At 44.2% G+C, this 17,664-nt stretch overlaps 1 protein-coding gene across 8 annotated transcripts in view; it reads right to left on the minus strand.

The window, feature by feature from the left end:
- The window catches only part of CCDC57 (coiled-coil domain containing 57), a 147,468-nt gene that overhangs the window by 87,435 nt on the left and 42,369 nt on the right, over nt 1–17,664 (minus strand). For all 8 annotated transcript variants that reach the window (XM_050919922.1, XM_050919925.1, XM_050919926.1 and 5 more), the window contains 2 exons: nt 14,428–14,628; nt 2,416–2,574 (listed from right to left, as the gene is read on the minus strand). In XM_050919922.1, the coding sequence (XP_050775879.1) occupies nt 2,416–2,574; nt 14,428–14,628 (360 nt within the window). The remainder of the gene's footprint in view (nt 1–2,415; nt 2,575–14,427; nt 14,629–17,664) is intronic.

Here is a 17,664-nt window from a genome sequence, read left to right on the forward strand (position 1 = left end):
ACTTTTTGTACTGGTAATCAGAATGGTCCATTTGCAGCAGTTGACAAGAAGTTGTGAGGAACGGGGGGTGGGGGGAGAAATAAACATGGGGAAATAGTTTTAACTGTGTGTAATGACCCATCCACTCCCAGTCTTTATTTAAGTCAAATTTAAAAGGTGTCCATTTTGCAAATTAATTCCAATTCAGCAGTCTCTCATTAGAGTCTGTTTTTGAAGGTTTTTTTGTTGTAATATTGCGACTTTTAGGTCTGTAATCAAGAGACCAGGGAGATTGAAGCGCTCTCCAACTGGTTTATGAATGTTATAATTCTTGACATCTGATTTGTGTCCATTTATTCTTTTATGTAGAGACTGTCTGGAAGAGTACCCAGAAGTCACCTACTACAGGACAGACCCAACAAAGAAAGTAACAGAACGCCACTAGCCATCACCTTCAGCCCCCAACTAAAACTTCTCCAGCGCACCATCAAGGATCTACAACCTATCCTGAAGGACAATCCATCACTCTCACAGATCTTGGGAGACAGGCCAGTCCTTGCTTACAGACAGCCCCCCAACCTGAAGCAAATCCTCACCAGCAACCAGAGACACACAACAAAGACACTAACCCAGGAACCTATCCTTGCAACAAAGCCCGTTGCCAACTCTGTCCACATATCTATTCAGAGGACACCATCATAGGACCTAATCACATCAGTCACACTGTCATACACTAACTATACTCATTCACCGGCACATCTACCAATGTGATATATGCTATCATGTGCCAGCAATGTCCTTCTGCCATGTACATTGGCCAAACCGGACAGTCTCTATGAAAAAGAATAAATGGACACAAATCAGATGTCAAGAATTACAATATTCAAAAAAAATCACTAAAAAAACCCCCTTCAAAAACAGAATCCAACGAGAAACTGCAGAACTGGAGTTAATTTACAAAATGGACACCATTAAATTAGGCATGAACGAAGACTGGGAGTAGATGAGTCGTTATACAAACTAAACTATTTCCCCGTGCTAATTTCCCCCTACTGTTACTCACGCTTTCTTGTCAAGCTATTATCAGCAGTAGAAAAAAGTTACCTTATTCGATTAGTCTCATTAGAGTTGGTATGGCAACACCCATTTTTTTTTCAATTTGTTAGTCTCTAAGGTGCCACAAGTACTCCTGTTCTTTTTGCGGATACAGACTAACACGGCTGCTACTCCAAAATCTGAGGAGAGGTAATTTTGGATTTTATATGCACTTGGAAGGGAACTAATTAGGGTATTGATAGTAAAGGAGAACTCTTGGAGTACATACCAATCAGTTTGGTGAATTTACAAAACTGAGAAAGAAAAATATAAAGTAGTTAGACAAAGTTATACCTATTCTATAAAGAACAACTAGAGAAATGAAGGGAACTATTGGACAAGGTGCCATGAACAGAAGCATTAATGGGGAAGTAGTAAGTGAAGGATGGAAGATCCTACAGGATATTGTACCACAAAGGAGGCACAGAGGAAAGGGTAATATGTCATGAAAGAAGATAGTTATGTATACAGCTGAAATTAATACTGAGATTATACAAGAAATGGAAAAGGGGAGTGTAGAGATAAGGTAGGAGTATAGTGTCCATGGATAGTAAATCAACCTGTAGAAATGAACTCAAAATGGCAAAAAAAATTGTTAGCTGAATGGGTAAATGAAATGCGAAGAAATTACAACCATGGAAAAAAACTAGGTTGTGTGAAATATAATACGACTCTGGTTAAACAAAGATGGAGATAACAGAGAAACTCCAGGATGATTGAAGTACCAATTAACTGATTTTTTTTCCATTTGTAATGTAACAGAAAAGTAGAATGAGACATTGAGAATGGAATATAATTGATGCTCAGGTTAACCAGGGTACATGGTTGACAGGGGAAAGTAAAAGAATCAGACTTGAGGGTGGGATTTTCCAGAGCACTCCGCATTGACTAAACGCTGCTCCCATTGAAATCAACTCCAACATTCTCATTGATTTAAATGGCACCAAGGGTAGGTCCAATCACTTGGGGTATGTCTACACTGCAAGTGGGAGCAAGCCTTTCAGTTCAGATAGACAGACTTACACTAGCGGGGGCTTGAGCTAGCGTGCTAAAAATAGCAGTGTGGATGCTGTGGCTTGGGCTGCTGCTCAGGGTCTCAAGACCATCTGATCCTCTGGGTTTGAGCTGGGATGGCCAGCTCATGTCTTCGCTGAAGCTGCAGCATCCACACTGCTATTTTTAGGGTGCTAGCTGCAAGTCTGTCCACCTGGGCTGGAAGGCTAGCTCCCAGCTACAGTGAAGACATATCCTGAGAGCTTTTAAAATACCCATTCTAAATATTTATCCCTAAACAAAAACATTAAGTGGTCAAAGGTTTAGCAATCCCTTAGAATCCCTTACCTTTCTACATCCTGCTGGAATTTGCTCAATTCTGTCCTCAGCTTCACCTCCTCCTCATGCAATGACTGAATTTGAAGGTCTTTAGAAACAGTCTCTTTGGAGATCTGAGCTAGATGAGAATCCCAGCTTGTTTTCAGCGTTGTTAGCTCTCCTTGAAGCCTATACAAAGTATATAAAAACATACTTCTACAAACAAAATATCTTTTCTTTTTAAGACAGCAAGCAAGTCTTATTCAAAGCAACGGATTCTATTAAATACATGTCTACTATTATCCTCCTAAAAGTTACATTTTGCAAATATACCAAAGCAATATTAATATTAATGATGATTTCTCTAAAAAAACACAGAAATTAATAGAAGACTTTCAGTGAAGAAGACTGAGGACTGTTTTATGACAAATCTTTTTAAATATCACAGAAGCTCCCACTTTTAAGACAAATGTGTGCTTGCAAATTGTGTACTATCAAATGTGTAGAAAAATGGAGGCACCCTAGACAAAAAGGCTCATGTTGCTCCAGCTGCAGTCTTCCAAGCCAAGGGAAGCCTTAAAACAGGCTCCCTAGACAAAGAGGCTCATTTCTAACATTAAGTTATTGTCTCCCTGAATTATCTCAGCTATTTTCTCAATAATCAGTCCACATTTCCAATATTCACATAGCTCAGAGTCCATATAAGGAGCTTGAAAAGAAGTTCAAAAAGAGGAAAGGACGGTAAATCCTAGGCCAGCAGAAAAGACTCTGGTATTTACTTATCTTACCCTTTAAAGTGTTACTGAGGACACCAAGCCCACTTTCTTTCCTCCTACCTTTCTTCTATCCTATTTCCACAACCAATATTAAATTTATCCCCAACATTCACCAGGGGATATGCTACTTTTCAACAACATTCCAGTACAGTAGTTAAAGGGGATCAAAAGATCCTAGTATATCTTAGGGATCTGGCACACAAGGGGGATGCCAAACCCAAAAGGCAAACACATTCAACACTCTCTGATCACCTCAATCCCAGACATGATGGGCACAAGAAAAGACTAATCCATCTCTGTGACTTTACCTGTGACCATCTCTCTGGAGGAGGGACACCTGGAGCATACAATCTGAAACTCAGGTTCATGCTGGTTATATGTAAAGTAGTAACAGTTCTATTGATGAACCATCAACAACTTAATATCAGCCAAGACACGTGACCTCAATGACTGTCAGCAGAATTTGGCTGGATGATTGTGTCAGTCATGTGCTGCTCATCTCAGCCTGTCTGGTATTGGTATATCTCAAGCTCAGAGAGGGAAGAGGAGGTGGAATGACCATAGAATCATAAGACTGGAAGGGACCTCGAGAGGTCATCTAGTCCAGTTCTGCCATGAGTGCAGGGGACTAAGTATTATCTAGACCAGGAGTCGGCAACCTTTCAGAAGTAGTGTGCCGAGTCTTCATTTATTCACTTTAATTTAAGGTTTCGCGTGCTGATAATACATTTAAAGTTTTTAGAAGGTTTATCTCTATAAGTCTATAAACTATCATTGTATGTAAAGTAAACACGTTTTTAAAATGTTTAAGAAGCTTCATTTAAAATTATATTAAAATGCAGATCTTATCAGTTTAGTGCAGTGGTTCTTAACCTGGGGTGCACGTACCCCCTGAGGAAGGGCCGGTACACCCTAGGCAAAACTTTCCCCTTGCACATTGGTTCATTGAGAGGCAAATCCCAACGAGCCTTTATAGCTCCCAGGAGCCAGCCATGCCCAGGGGCTGCTCCCCAGACCAGGTTCCCCCCTCCCTGCCCCCTGAACTCCCTTGGAGGGTGCACAGCACTCCCGGGAGCCCTCCCCACCCCACCCCAGTAGTCCACTCACTGGCTTTGCTGGACTTGGCTCCTCCCTCCCGAGCTGCTGCAGTGGCCCGCCTTCCGGAGGAACCGGAGAGCCAGAGCATCTCACTTGCAGCAGCAGCGAGCCGCAGCCATGGAGGAGCCGGCGCAGTGCAGGGGGGCAGCAGCCCTGCAAAGGCGGCGGTGGCGCCAGCGGGGAGCAGCTGAGCCACTCCCACCCCTCCTGCTCAGGCTGTGGCCCGGCGCCCACCCAGAGGCTCCTGCAGGCTGCAGTGGATGTATGTGGGCACCAGCCCTCATGCACCCCCCAGCTCCCCCCTCGCCTAGAGTTACCATATTTCAACAATCACAGAAGAGGGGAGAGCCCTGCTCTAGCCCCACCGCCATCCACTCCCTTCCACTTCCCATCTTGACTGCCCCCATCAGAACCCCCAACCCCCCCCGCTTCTTGCCCCCTGACTGCCCCCTTCTGAGACCTCCACACACACTAACTGCCCCCCTAGGACCCTACCCCCTACCTGTCCCCTGACTGCCCCAACCCTTATCCACACCCCCACCCCCAGACAGACCCTTGGGACTCCCACACTCCATCCAACCACTCCCCGCCCCCGACACCCCCCCCAGAACTCCCGACCCACCCAATCCTCCCCCTGCTCCCTGACTTCCCCCGGGGCTCCCCTTACCATGCTCATGCCAGTCAGATGCTGGCTCTACGTGAAGTGCTGAGGCAGCGGGGGGGGGGGGGGGGAGCTGTGGGAGGGGCAGCGGCAGCGGCTCATACTTCCAGGAGCCGCAGAACCTGAGCGTGGCGAGGGGGGAGCCAGAGGGTGCGCCTGCCCGGGCTGCGGCCTGGTGCCCTCCCCGTGGGGCTCCTGCAGCGGATGCATGCAGGCGGCAGTCCCCGTGCACCCCCTAGCTCCCTCCTGCTGCGCTCGGGCTCTGCAGCTCCCAGGAGTGTGAGCTGCCACTCCTCCTGCAGCAGGCTCAGGGCCCTACACCCCAGTGGCTCATGCTCCCAGGAGCCACAGAACCCAAACGCGGTGAGGGGGGAACCAGGGGGGGGTGCGCCTGCCGCCAGCACGGGGTCCCAGCCACCAGCCCCGCTCAGCCTCCTGCCAGCTGAGCAAACGGAACCCCAGGCCAGCAGGATGCTGAGCAGGGCCGGCGGCTGGGACCCCAGCTGGCAGCCGCGTGCCAGGCAAAATTGGCGTGCGTGCCAAAGGTGGCATGTGTGCCGTTGGTTGCCGATCCCTGATCTAAACCATCCCTGACAGGTGTTTGTCAAACTTGCTCTTAAAAAATCTCCAATGATAGAGATTCCACAACCTCCCTAGACAATTTATTTCAGTGCTTAAAAATCCTGAGAGTTAGGAAGTTTTTCCTAATGTCCAACCTAAACCTCCTTTGCTGCAATTTAACTCCCTTGCTTCTTGTCCTATCCTCAGAGGTTAAGAACAATTTTTTTCCTTCTTCCTTGTAACAACCTTTTATGTACTTGAAAACTGTTGTCATGTCCCCTCTCAGTCTTCTATTTTCCAGACTGAAAACATTTTTTTTTCAATTTTACCTCATAGGTCATGTTTTCTAGACTTTTAATCATTTTTATTGCTCTTCTCTGGTCTCTCTTCAATTTGACCACATCCTTCCAGAAATGTGGCTCCCAGAACTGGACACACTACTCCAGTTGAGGCCTACTCAGCGCAGAGTAGAGTGGAAGAATTACTTCTCATGTTTTGCTTACAACAGTCTGGCTAATACATCCCAGAATGATGTTTGCTTTTTTTGAAACAGAGTTACACTGTTGATTCATATTTAGCTTGTGGTCCACTATGATCCCCAGATCCCTTTCTGCAATACTCCTTCCCAGGCAGTCATTTGTTTTTTTACCCCTTTTATCCTTACCCAGAGACTTTCAACAAGTCTGTCTCCTATTTCCATCTCAACCTCAGTCCACTTTTAATAGAAGGCAACACCTCCTCCCTTTCCCCCTCCCTGTCCTTCCTGTGCAAGCTGTACCCTTCTATACCAATATTCCAGTCATGCATATTATCCCACCAAGTCTCTGTAATCCAACTATGTCACAGTTCTGTTTATTTACTAGCATTTCAAGTTCTTCCTGCTTATTCCTCATACTTCTCACATTAGTATACAGACATCTAAGATACTGATTTGATTTCCTGCCCCCCAGTTCTGTCTTGCCTTGTCCCTGCTATAACAACCAATGCCCCCCCTTCCTCCCCCCAAATTATGACCCTTCACTCAGGTCTCCATGTTTTTGACTTACCTGTGGGCTTTGGTCACCTGCCCCCTTCGAACCTAGTTTAAAACCCTCCTGTCATAAACAGATGGTTAAGGGTTAATGCCTCTTTTACCTGTAAAGGGTTAAAAAGTTCACCTAAACTAGCTAACACCTGACCTGAGGAACCAACGGGGGAACAAGATGTTTCAAAAGGAAGGAGGGAAGTTTTTTCCTTTGTTCGAGAGTTTCAGTTTCAGCCAGAGTGAAAAAGATCAAGGAACCAGCCTCTGATCAGAGTAGTAAGTTTTAGAAAGGAATAAATAGGTTTATGTTTATTTCTTTGTAGCTTGTCTTATGCAAATTGAGGTAAAATCAAATTGGGTATTTGAGTATTTTTTTTTGTGTAACTAAATTTGTGCCCAGGGGAACATCCTCTGTGTTTTGAATCTGTTGTCTGTGAGAGTAGCTGGTATGCTAATTATCAGAGGGGTAGCCGTGTTAGTCTGGATCTGTAAAAGCAGCAACGAATCCTGTGGCACCTTATAGACTAACAGATGTTTTGGAGCATGAGCTTTCGTGGGTGAATACCCACTTCGTCAGATGCATGTAGCGGAATTTTCCAGGGGCAGGTATATATATGCAGGCAAGCTAGAGATAATGAGGTAGTTCAATCAGGGAGGATGAGGCCCTGTTCTAGCAGTTGAGGTGTGAAAACCAAGGGAGGAGAAACTGGTTTTGCAATTGGCAAGCCATTCAGTCTTTGAAGACTGTGAAGAATCTCCATGAATTTATCTAGTTCTTTTGTTAAACTCTGTTATAGTCTTGGCCTTCACAACATCCTCTGGCAAAGAGTTCCGCAGGTTGACTGTGCATTGTGTGAAGAAATACTTCCTTTTGTTTGTTTTAAACCTGCTGCCTATTAATTTCATTTGGTGACCCCTAATTCATGTATTATGAAAAGAAGTAAATAACACTTCCTTATTTACTTTCTTCACACCAGTCATGATTTTATAGACCTCAATCATATCTCCTCTTAGCCGTCTTTTTTCCAAGCTGAAAAGTCCCAGTCTTATTAATCTCTCCTCATATGGAAGCCGTTCCATACCCCTAATCATTTTTGTTACCTTTTTCTGAACCTTTTCCAATTCCAATATATCTTTTTTGAGATGGGGCAACCACATCTGCCCGCAGTATTCAAGATGTGGGCATACCAGGAATGTATACAGAGGCAATGATATTTTCTGTCTTATTATACATCTCTTTCTTAGGCCACGTCCAGACTAGGGTATTAAAATCGATTTTAGATACGCAACTTCAGCTACGTGAATAACGTAGCTGAAGTCGAATTTCTAAAATCGAGGTACTCACCTGTCCAGACGGCACGGCATCGATGTCCGCAGCTCTCCGTGTCGATTCCGGAACTCCGTTCGGGTTGATGGAGTTCCGGAATCGATGTAGGCGCACTCGGGGATCGATACATCGCGTCCAGACTAGACGCGATGTATCGATCCCCGAGCAATCGATTTTAACCCGCCGATGCCGCGGGTTAGTCTGGACGTGGGCTTAATGATTCCCAGCATTCTGTTTGCTTTTTTGACTGCCACTGCTCACTGAGTGGATGTTTTCAGAGAACTATCCACAATGACACCAAGATCTCTTTCTTGAGTGGTAACAGCTAATTTAGACCCCATCATTTTATGTGTATAGTTAGGATTATGTTTTCCAATATGCATTACTTTGCATTTATCAACATTGAATTTCATTTGCCATTTTGTTGCCCAGTCACCCAGTTTTGAGAGATTCTTTTGTAGTCCTTTGCAGTCTGCCTGGGATTTAGCTATTTTGAGTAACTTTGTATCATCTGCAAATTTAGCCGCCTCACTGTTTACCCCTTTTTCCAGGTCATTTATGAATATATTGAATAGGACTAGTCCTAGTACAGACCCCTGGGGGACACCACTATTTAATTCTTTCTATTCTGAAAACTGACCATTTATTCCTATTCTTTGTTTCCTACCTTTTAACCAATTACCGATCCATAAGAGGACCTTCCCTGTTATCCCATGACAGCTTACTTTGCTTAAGAGCCTTTGGTGAGGGACCTTGTTAAAGCTTTCTGAAAATCTAAGTACACTATATCCACTGGATCCCCTTTGTTCACATACTTGTTGACCCCACTCAAAGAATTCTAGTAGATTAGTGAAGCACGATTTCCCTTTACAAAAACCATGTTGACTCTTCCCCCCAAAATTATGGTCATCTATGTGTCTGACAATTTTGTTCTTTACTAGACTTTCGACCAGTTTTCCTGGTACTGAAGTCAAGTTTACTGGCCTGCAATTGCTGGGATTATTCTGGAGCCCTTTTTTAAAATTGGCGTCACATTAGCTATTCTCCAGTCATTTGGAACAGAAGCTGATTTAAATGATAGTTTATAGACTATAGTAAAAGAATAAGGAGTACTTGTGGCACCTTAGAGACTAACAAATGTATTTGGGCATAAGCTTTCATGGGATGCAAGCTTCATCAGATGCATGAACCATTAAATTAGGCTTGAATAAAGACTGGGAGTGGATGGGTCATTACACAAAGTAAAAGCTATTTCCCCATGCTAATTTTCCCCTACTGTTATTCACACCTTCTTGTGAACTGTTTGAAATGGGCCATCCTGATTATCACTACAAAAGTTTCTCCTGCTAATAATAGCCCACTTTAATTGATTAGTCTCATTAGAGTTGGTATGGCAACACCCATTTTTTCATGTTCTCTGTGCATATATATCTTCCTTCTGTATTTTCCACTGCATGCATCTGATGAAGTCGGTTTTAGCCCACAAAAGTTTATGCCCAAATAAATGTGTTAGTCTCTAAGATGCCACAAGTGCTCCTCGTTGTTTTTGCTGATACAGACTAACATGGCTACCACTCTGAAACCTGTCACCAGAGTGCAGTTAGTAGTTCTGCAATTTCACATTTGAGTTCCTTCAGAACTCTTGAGTGAATACCATCTGGTCTTGGTGACTTATTGCTGTATAGTTTATAAATTTGTTCTAAAACCTCCTCTAATGACACCTCAATCTGGGACAGTTCCTCAGATTTGTCATCTAAAAAGAATGGCTTAGGTTGGGAATCTCCTTCATATCTTCATCCGTGAAGACCAATGCAAAGAATTCATTTAGTTTCTCTGCAATGGCCTTATTGTCCTTGAGTGCTCCTTTAGCATCTTGATTGTCCAGTGGCCCCACTGGTTGTTTTGCAGGCTTCCTGCTTCTAATGTACTTTAAAAAATTATTGCTATTACTTTTTGAGTCTTTAGTTAGCTATTCTTCAAATTCTTTTTTGGCCTTCCTAATTATATTTTTATACTTCATTTGCCAGAGTTTATGCTCCTTTCTATTTTCCTCACTATGATTTAACTTCCGCTTTCTAAAGGATGCCTTTTTGCCTCTCACTGCTTCTTTTACTTTGTTGTTTAGCCTTAGTTGCTTTTTTCTGGTTCTCTTACTAAGTTTTTTTTTAATTTGAGGTATACATTTAAGTTGAGCCTCTATTATGGTGTCTTTAAAAAGTTTCCATGCAGCTTGCAGGGATTTTACTTTTGGTGCTGTACCTTTTAATTTCTGTTTAACTAACCTCCTCATTTTTGTGTAGTTCCCCTTTCTGAAATTAAATGCTACAGTGTTGGACCACTGTGGTGTTTTCCCCACTACAGGGATGTTAAATTTAATTATATTATGGTCACTATAATCAAACGGTCCAGCTATATTCACCTCTTAGACCTTATCCTGTGCTCCACGTAGGACTAAATAAAAATTGCTTCTCCTTTTGTGGATTCCAGGACTAGCTGCTCCAAAAAGCAGTCATTTAAGATGTCAAGAAACTTTCTCTCTGCATCCCCTCCTGAGGTGACATGCACCCAGTCAAAATGGGGATATTTGAAATCCTCCATTATTATTATTATTGAGTTTATTTTTGTAGCCTCTCCAATCTCCCTGAATATTTCACAATCATTATCATCACCCTGGTCAGGTGGCTGTGAATATATCCCTACTGTTATATTCTTATTATGGATAATAATTCTCAAATAGACATTCTATGGTGTAGTTTGGTTCATTTAAGATTTTTACTTCGTTTGATTCTATGCTTTCTTTCACATATAGTGCCACTCTCTCACGAGCACAACTTGTTCTGTCCTTCTGATATATTTTGTACCCTGGTATTACTGTCTCTTGTTGATTATCCTCATTCCACCCAGTTTCTGTGATGCCTATTATATCAATATCCTCATTTAATACAAGGCACTCTAGTTCACCTATCTTCTTTATTTAGACTTCTAGCATTGATAAGCACTTTAAAAACTTGTCACTTTAGCTGTCTACCATTACATGATGTAATTGAATGAGACTTTGTTTCATTTGACTGTTTCTCATCAGCTCCTATATGCATTTTACCATCTTCCATCCTTTCCTCCTTATTAGGACATAGGGAATCTCCATTTCTAGATCCTCCCCTAAAAGATGTCCAAACCACATGCTCCTCTGCACCTGTCGACTTTCCCCCAGCCCTTAGTTTAAAATTAAAAAGGCCGTAGAGCAGTTTTTAAGTGCCAGCAATCTGGTTCCATTTTGGTTTAGGTGAAGCCCATTCTTTCTGTATAGGCTCCCTATTTCCCAAAAGTTTCCCCAGTTCCTAATAAATCTAAACCCCTCCTCCTTATACCATTGTCTCATCCACACATTGAGACCCTGCAGTTCTCCCTGTCTAACTGGTCCTGCGCATGGAACTGGAAGCATTTCAGAGAATACTACCGCAGAGGTCCTGGATTTCAATCTCTTATCTAGCAGCCTAAATTTGGCCTCCAGGATCTCTCCCCTACCCTTCCCTATGTCATTGGTACCTACATGTACCATGACAACCGGCTCCACCCCAGCACTACACACAAGTTTATGGTGATGTCTTGAAAGATTACATCCCACACATCAAAGGCAGATTAGGGGTTTATGGGGCCCTGGACCAGAGCACGTGAGGGCCCCTCCCCACCCCTTCTGCCTGAAGTTCCCCTCACCCGCTCTAGTACTCCTGTCGGGGAGCTGGGTCAGGCTGTGGGGGCTTCCTCTGCTCCCTGACAAGAATACTGGGGGGTGGGGCAGGTGAAGCAGGGCAAACCTCAGTACCCTGACCTGCACCCTGGCAGGAGTACCAGGTGGACCAAGTGGGTCGGGGTGCCTATTTTTCCAGGGACCCTCACAATTGGCATGGGCCTCACTGGCCCAGTGGCTAATCTGTCACTGCCCACAATGCTCCACTATGATCATTTTCAACTCCACTGCACAGCAGCCAGATACACAGAAAACAGTCCTTCTCCTGTTAAAGCCACGGAAACTTTTGAATTCCCATTTCTTGTTTGATAAGAGTGGAGAGCTCACCAGCCCAGCTAATCATGGCAACCTGATGCCCCAAATGTGCTCCAGACTGGAGTGCACAGGAGGTGGTGGATTTAATTGGTCTGAGGGGAGAAGAGTCTGCTCAGGCATAGCTCTGATCCAGCCAAAGAAACACAGACATCTATAAAAAGATTACGTGGGGTAAGGAGGAAGAAGGGCTACCCCAGGGGTACGCAGCAGTGCCATGTGAAAAATCAAAGAAATTCGGCAGGCTTACCAGAAGACAAGGGAGGCAAACAGTCGTTCTGCTTCTGCATCACAGATATACTGCTTCTACAATGAGTCTGAGTTCTGGGCCACCTCAGGCAACAAGGAGAACATTTTGGATGAGGAGGAGGAGGAGGTGGATACTGGGAGGCAGGCGAGTGGTGACTCCATTCTCCCTGAGAGGCAGGAGCTATTTCTAACCACGGACCCCAGCCATTCGCAGGACAGCATGGCCCTCTCTGGATGGAGAACTGAAAAAAAGTCATGACGGGAGCATGCACCAACACCCAGTGCTGAGACCAGGGTGAGGACCTGAGGACTAAATGGGCATGTTTGGTGCATATCCCAAGCTCTCAATCACTGACACTGGGGAGAGGGGAAAGAAAATACCCACTGAGATGAACAAATGAACAAAGAAGTTCATGTCTCAGAGCTATCATTTTAGGCGATGGAGGCTTATATTGTGGGCCAATCAGAGGTAAGCATTGACCTTCCTTTCAATACTGAATGAGAGATGATAGGTAGGGTGCCCAACTGAAGGAGGCTGCATCTGGGCTCTGCAGACTCTGCAGCTGAACGCCACTTCCTGGGTCCTAATGCCAGTCCTTCTCCCCTTCTGTGTGCTGGAAGCCCTCTTGTTTTCTGTGCAACAGTAATGCCTGTTGTGGGGCTAGGTAAGGTGGGTCAGGGGAAATGAGGGATGGGTGGTCGAGGGGGTGGGAAAAGAGGCAGTGGGGAAAGAAGGGGGTGGAATAGGGCAGAGGGAAAGGAATGTGGGAGTGAGGGGAGGGGGATGGGATGGGGAAGAAAAGGGTATAGGGGAATCGTGGGGGGGAAGCAGCAGCCCAGCATGACGCATCCCCTCAGCGGAAACAGCTGGGGCTCCCCCATTAGCCAGGCCATAGAACCCTCATCCTGACAAGCTTTACACCTGGACACCCCTGACAAGCCCACCACACCCAGACCCCCATCCTCTGAGCCCCAACCAGTGAACCTGGACACCCACTCCATCAAGCTCCAATCCCCCAGCACCTGGAATCCCTCACTAAGACCTCCACACCAAGACCCCCGCACCGAGCCTCATCTCCCCACATTCAGACCCTCCCATCCTGAGCCCCAACCACCTTCACCGGGATCCCCTACAGAGTCCCATTGCCCCTGCACCCAGAACCCCCCCAATGAGCCCCTGTGCATCCAGATCTCCCACTGAGCCGCCAGCACTCTCAATGCAGCCAGTGGCCTGTGCTCCCCACTGCCATGCTGAAGCCACATTTATTTACTGACAAATAAAATTTGCTGAATTTTGCAGAATTTTAAAATATTTGGTGCATTATTATTATTATTTTGGTGCAGAATTCCCTCAGGAATAATTCTATGTACATATAACTATACATGCAGGAACTACGGATGCTTCTGCAACTTCTGGCTTGAAGTGGTTTCCATCATATACAGGGTTTACAGTCTGGTTCTATGGCTCTCAGCACCCCCACTATACAAATTGTTTAAGCACGCCTGCATATAACTCAGCAATGTCAAGTATCCTGCAGAGTCACACCTTGTTGACTAGACACTTTTGTGCATTGAATGAGAAAAGGGTCCTCCAGAGACCTGCCTTATTTCATGTGGCATTTTTAATATGGTAAGCAGCAAGGGAGGACTCCCTCAGAGTCTCTGCTCATTCTCTTTTCATTTAGCTGCTTCAATAAAAGAAGGAAGGATTTCCTTCATGTTTTAAAAGTACCATACTAAATGTAACAACAAAAAACATTCTTGCGGACACATGCACAATGCAGCCATTTTGGCATTATAATGCTGGAAAAAATATATTACTAAAAATACAAACAAAAACCCCAAAATCCTAAAACCCATTATTGTTTTAAAAAATATTAGTTCACATGAGAATAGTACAATTTCTAAACTTATAATTTCGTCAAAACAAAACAGATTTTACCAGAGTATAAATGTGCAACCTAAGGACTATATCCATGCCATATTTGAACTTTAACAACCTCTCACTTTCAACAACAGAGAGGTTAAAAAAAATCTTAAAATTTTATGTTGGTAGTAGCAAAATACATTTCCCACTGGTTCTACTCAAAAACATTTTTCTTCCAAAATTCTATGAATACTCACCTTTGGTCAGATACCACACCTGGTATTTAAAGCAATCTTAATTAAACAATTGTACACTTTTTGATTCATACAAGAAATGAAACACAACACTGCTCATGTAAGATATGCTGAATTCTATCTTCACTTGTATTTCATTGAACTAAGATGAATCAAATCACTCACTTTTCAATAACAGTGTCTTTCTCTTTCAGACAATCTGCATGCCTCCATTCCCTTCTACGTAGCTCCACTTCCAGAGTTTCATGACTTATTTGCAGTTCTCTTATCTGATTTTCCAACTTCTGTATTTGCTCAGCATGGACTTCTTTCACTGAAGCCAAGACTGCATCCTTTTCCTTGGCAAAGCGATCTAGCACCTCATGTCTAGAAACATAAATATGCAAAATAAGGCCATTGTTTGTTTGGGTTTTTCCTTCAAGTCCAAGATTTAAAATGAAGACACACATACCCCAACTGATACCAAGTACAGAGTAAACTTGTGTGTATCAGTGGGATTGACAAATATTTGTGTCATTTCTGTTTGCAAAGACCTGGAGAACTAAAAAGTCAAAGCTCTCAGAACAAATACTAAAACCATTAGAGTCAAACTCATCTATCCATGAGACAGATTAAATATTTTCCTCAACAAAGAATGATACTATTCAAAGGAGCCAAGCAATCTGGAGTAAAATGACAAAAATATATTATATCATTTTCATGAGTTTAGCAGCCATTCGGCAAAGCACTTAAGCATGTGCTTACCTTTAAGTATGTAAAACAGCCCATTTGACAGTGGGACCACTCGTGCTTAAAAGTTCAGCACATATTTAAATGCTTTTATTGAATCAAGGCATTAAACTTCAACATTAACAAAACTAACTTTCTTAATACGCTTTCTTAATTGACTGACAATATGCTTTGTTAATGCAGAGTTAAGGTTGCCCTGGGATGTCTTGTGACTTTCTGGAAGGTCAAATTCAGTTACACTCAAACCTCTAAAAACTAGGAAATGAAGAATTGAGGTACAAGTCCACACAACCTTAACTTTTCCTTCTTTGAGCAATGACCCAATAAACCCACCTACCCACAGACTGTTTTTGAAGACAGTGCAGAAGACTAAGGGAACAGGGCACAAGGTCATTGTAGGACAGGATCTAATGCTTTCTTTTTGCAAAAGCAAAACTTCTGCTTAGGTGAGCTGTACTTAATAGGAGCTACCTACACCTGTTCACTCAAATACTGAGACAACTCCACAGAAATACCACCATACATGCTAAGTTTCCAGCCTCTTCATCCTTATGCACAGGATACCATCTAACATTGTACTTTCACTTACCCATCATTAAGCCCACAGACTACTCTCATATCCCACCTTGCTGCTGACTATCCCCATGGCAAGAAGACTCCTGGGTACCGCTAATGATACACGTCACACAGCTCAGTGCTGACATGAAGCTAGGTGCATCCTTCAACATACACACTCACCTCCTTCCTTTCATCACACACAAGGGGAGAGGGGCTCAGACCATTCGAAGGGCAAGGCCTCCCCAATTGCTTCATATCACAATCCCAGCTCTGCCAACCTTCTCCAACTAGTCCTTCTGCCATTCAATACAGTTACAGCTGACAGTGAATGCAACTGTAGTGGATGCAGATATTTCCAAGTTACAGAGCTGGGAATAGAGCCCAGATCTTTTTAGTCCCAGTACAGAGTTCTTTTTGCTAGGCCACATAGCAGCTAAGTTATTCTTAAGTGCTCCTCCTTTCATTGTCAATTTTGCTAGTTTAATGGGGATAATGGTCCTGCTTTGAAATGTTTGACTTGTGTAGTTGCTGACAGGACCCGTGACAGAAATGACGGACATGGTCTATGTGCCAAAATCTTGCAATTTTATTACGTTAGTTACAGTAACTTTAAGCACTCAAGAGAAAAATGGTGTTCCTCTTTCCTTTGCTACTGCCTCCTTCACCCCCTCTGCAACATACAGCTCCAGTGAACATTTTCAGCTCAGCTTCTCCTTCTCATCCCATTAAGCCTACATCAATTTAGAAAACATTAGCATGTACAAAGGTGACCCTTGCTGATTGGCACTCTGCTGCTGCATACACATATCACAGGCAGCAGCTTGCTGGAGGGTTGCACGCTTCCTCAGTTATGTAGGCTGAGCTGCACACAGAACCAGACCCCCTGCGCTCACTGCACACCCCCAGTTGGGCCCCCCCCTTTTCCACCAGTCTCCTCCTCCTCCAAGCCAGAGCCCCTCCCCCAACTCTGGCTAGCCTCTGGATCCCATCCAGTGGTGGCATGTACCTTAACTTTGTACTTCCTGGTTTTTCTGAGGTTTAATATTTGGTTACCTTAAATTCTTCATTCCCTTGTGTTCACAAGTTTAATTTTTCATTATCTTTATGGCTCCCACTCCCAGATCCAAGTTCATGTGGGGAGGTAGGAAGAGCAGCTCAGACCCTGACAGGGGCAGGGCCCCTCCAGATCCTCACTTATACATGGGAGTTCTAAGCTCCTTTCCCTGCCCCCTTATGGGTACATGGCTCCCCAAATCCTGGTATACATGGGGGGACAGGGAGAGAACTCAGACTTGCTCCAGAGGAACAGGGGTCCCCCACACCTAGCTCCCACATGGGGCCGAGGGAGAGAGATTCAGACTCCCGACAAACAGGCAGGGCTCTCCTATATCCCAGCATATACAAAGGGAGAGAACATGAGGCTCTTCTTAATCCCACCACCCTCAAGCTGAGCTAAACCCTCCCAACCCCACTCTTTTCCCCTTTGATCAGTGCTCTCTTCAAGCTGAGCAGCCACCCAAGAGTCAATCAAGTGCCATGCACTTGATTAGAAGAGCCCCCCTCCCCCTTCTGCTCTGCAGCCACATTGCTTCTGCCCTTTGCCTTGGAGCCCCTGGCCAGCGGCTCCTGGAACCCTCCTGCTTCCTGTGCAGAGTGGAAGGGGGTAGCTGCTGATGTCAGGGTATCCCCCTCCTCCCCACCCATGTACCCCATCTCCACAGAGAGGGGGAGGACTCAGGAGCAGGACAGAGCTGCCGTCAGTTGCTGTGTTCTAAAAGAGCCTTCTGGTGAACGCCTTAAAGAGACAGTGCACGGTCTCTCAGACTTCTCCAGCAGCGTGCGTGCGCGCACAAACACACACACGTTTTTGTTTGTTGGTTACTTCTTGGTAGTTCCTGCAATACACATATATATTCTCTGTAATTTTATTCTTTCAAAGTGCTGTTATTTTAGATTTGACTGTTCTATGCATTTCATTAGTTTATTGCTCTCTTATGTTTAAATTTAATTCTCTGAGTAATGAGTTCTAAAATGCCTAACCTGTCCTAGCTGGAGTAATTATCCCTATGGTAAAGAGATATATCATATCTAGATTTTTTGTTTCTAATGGTGGCG

Source organism: Gopherus flavomarginatus, chromosome 12, assembly GCF_025201925.1.
Source record: "Gopherus flavomarginatus isolate rGopFla2 chromosome 12, rGopFla2.mat.asm, whole genome shotgun sequence".
In the NCBI taxonomy this organism is placed as follows: domain Eukaryota; kingdom Metazoa; phylum Chordata; order Testudines; family Testudinidae; genus Gopherus; species Gopherus flavomarginatus.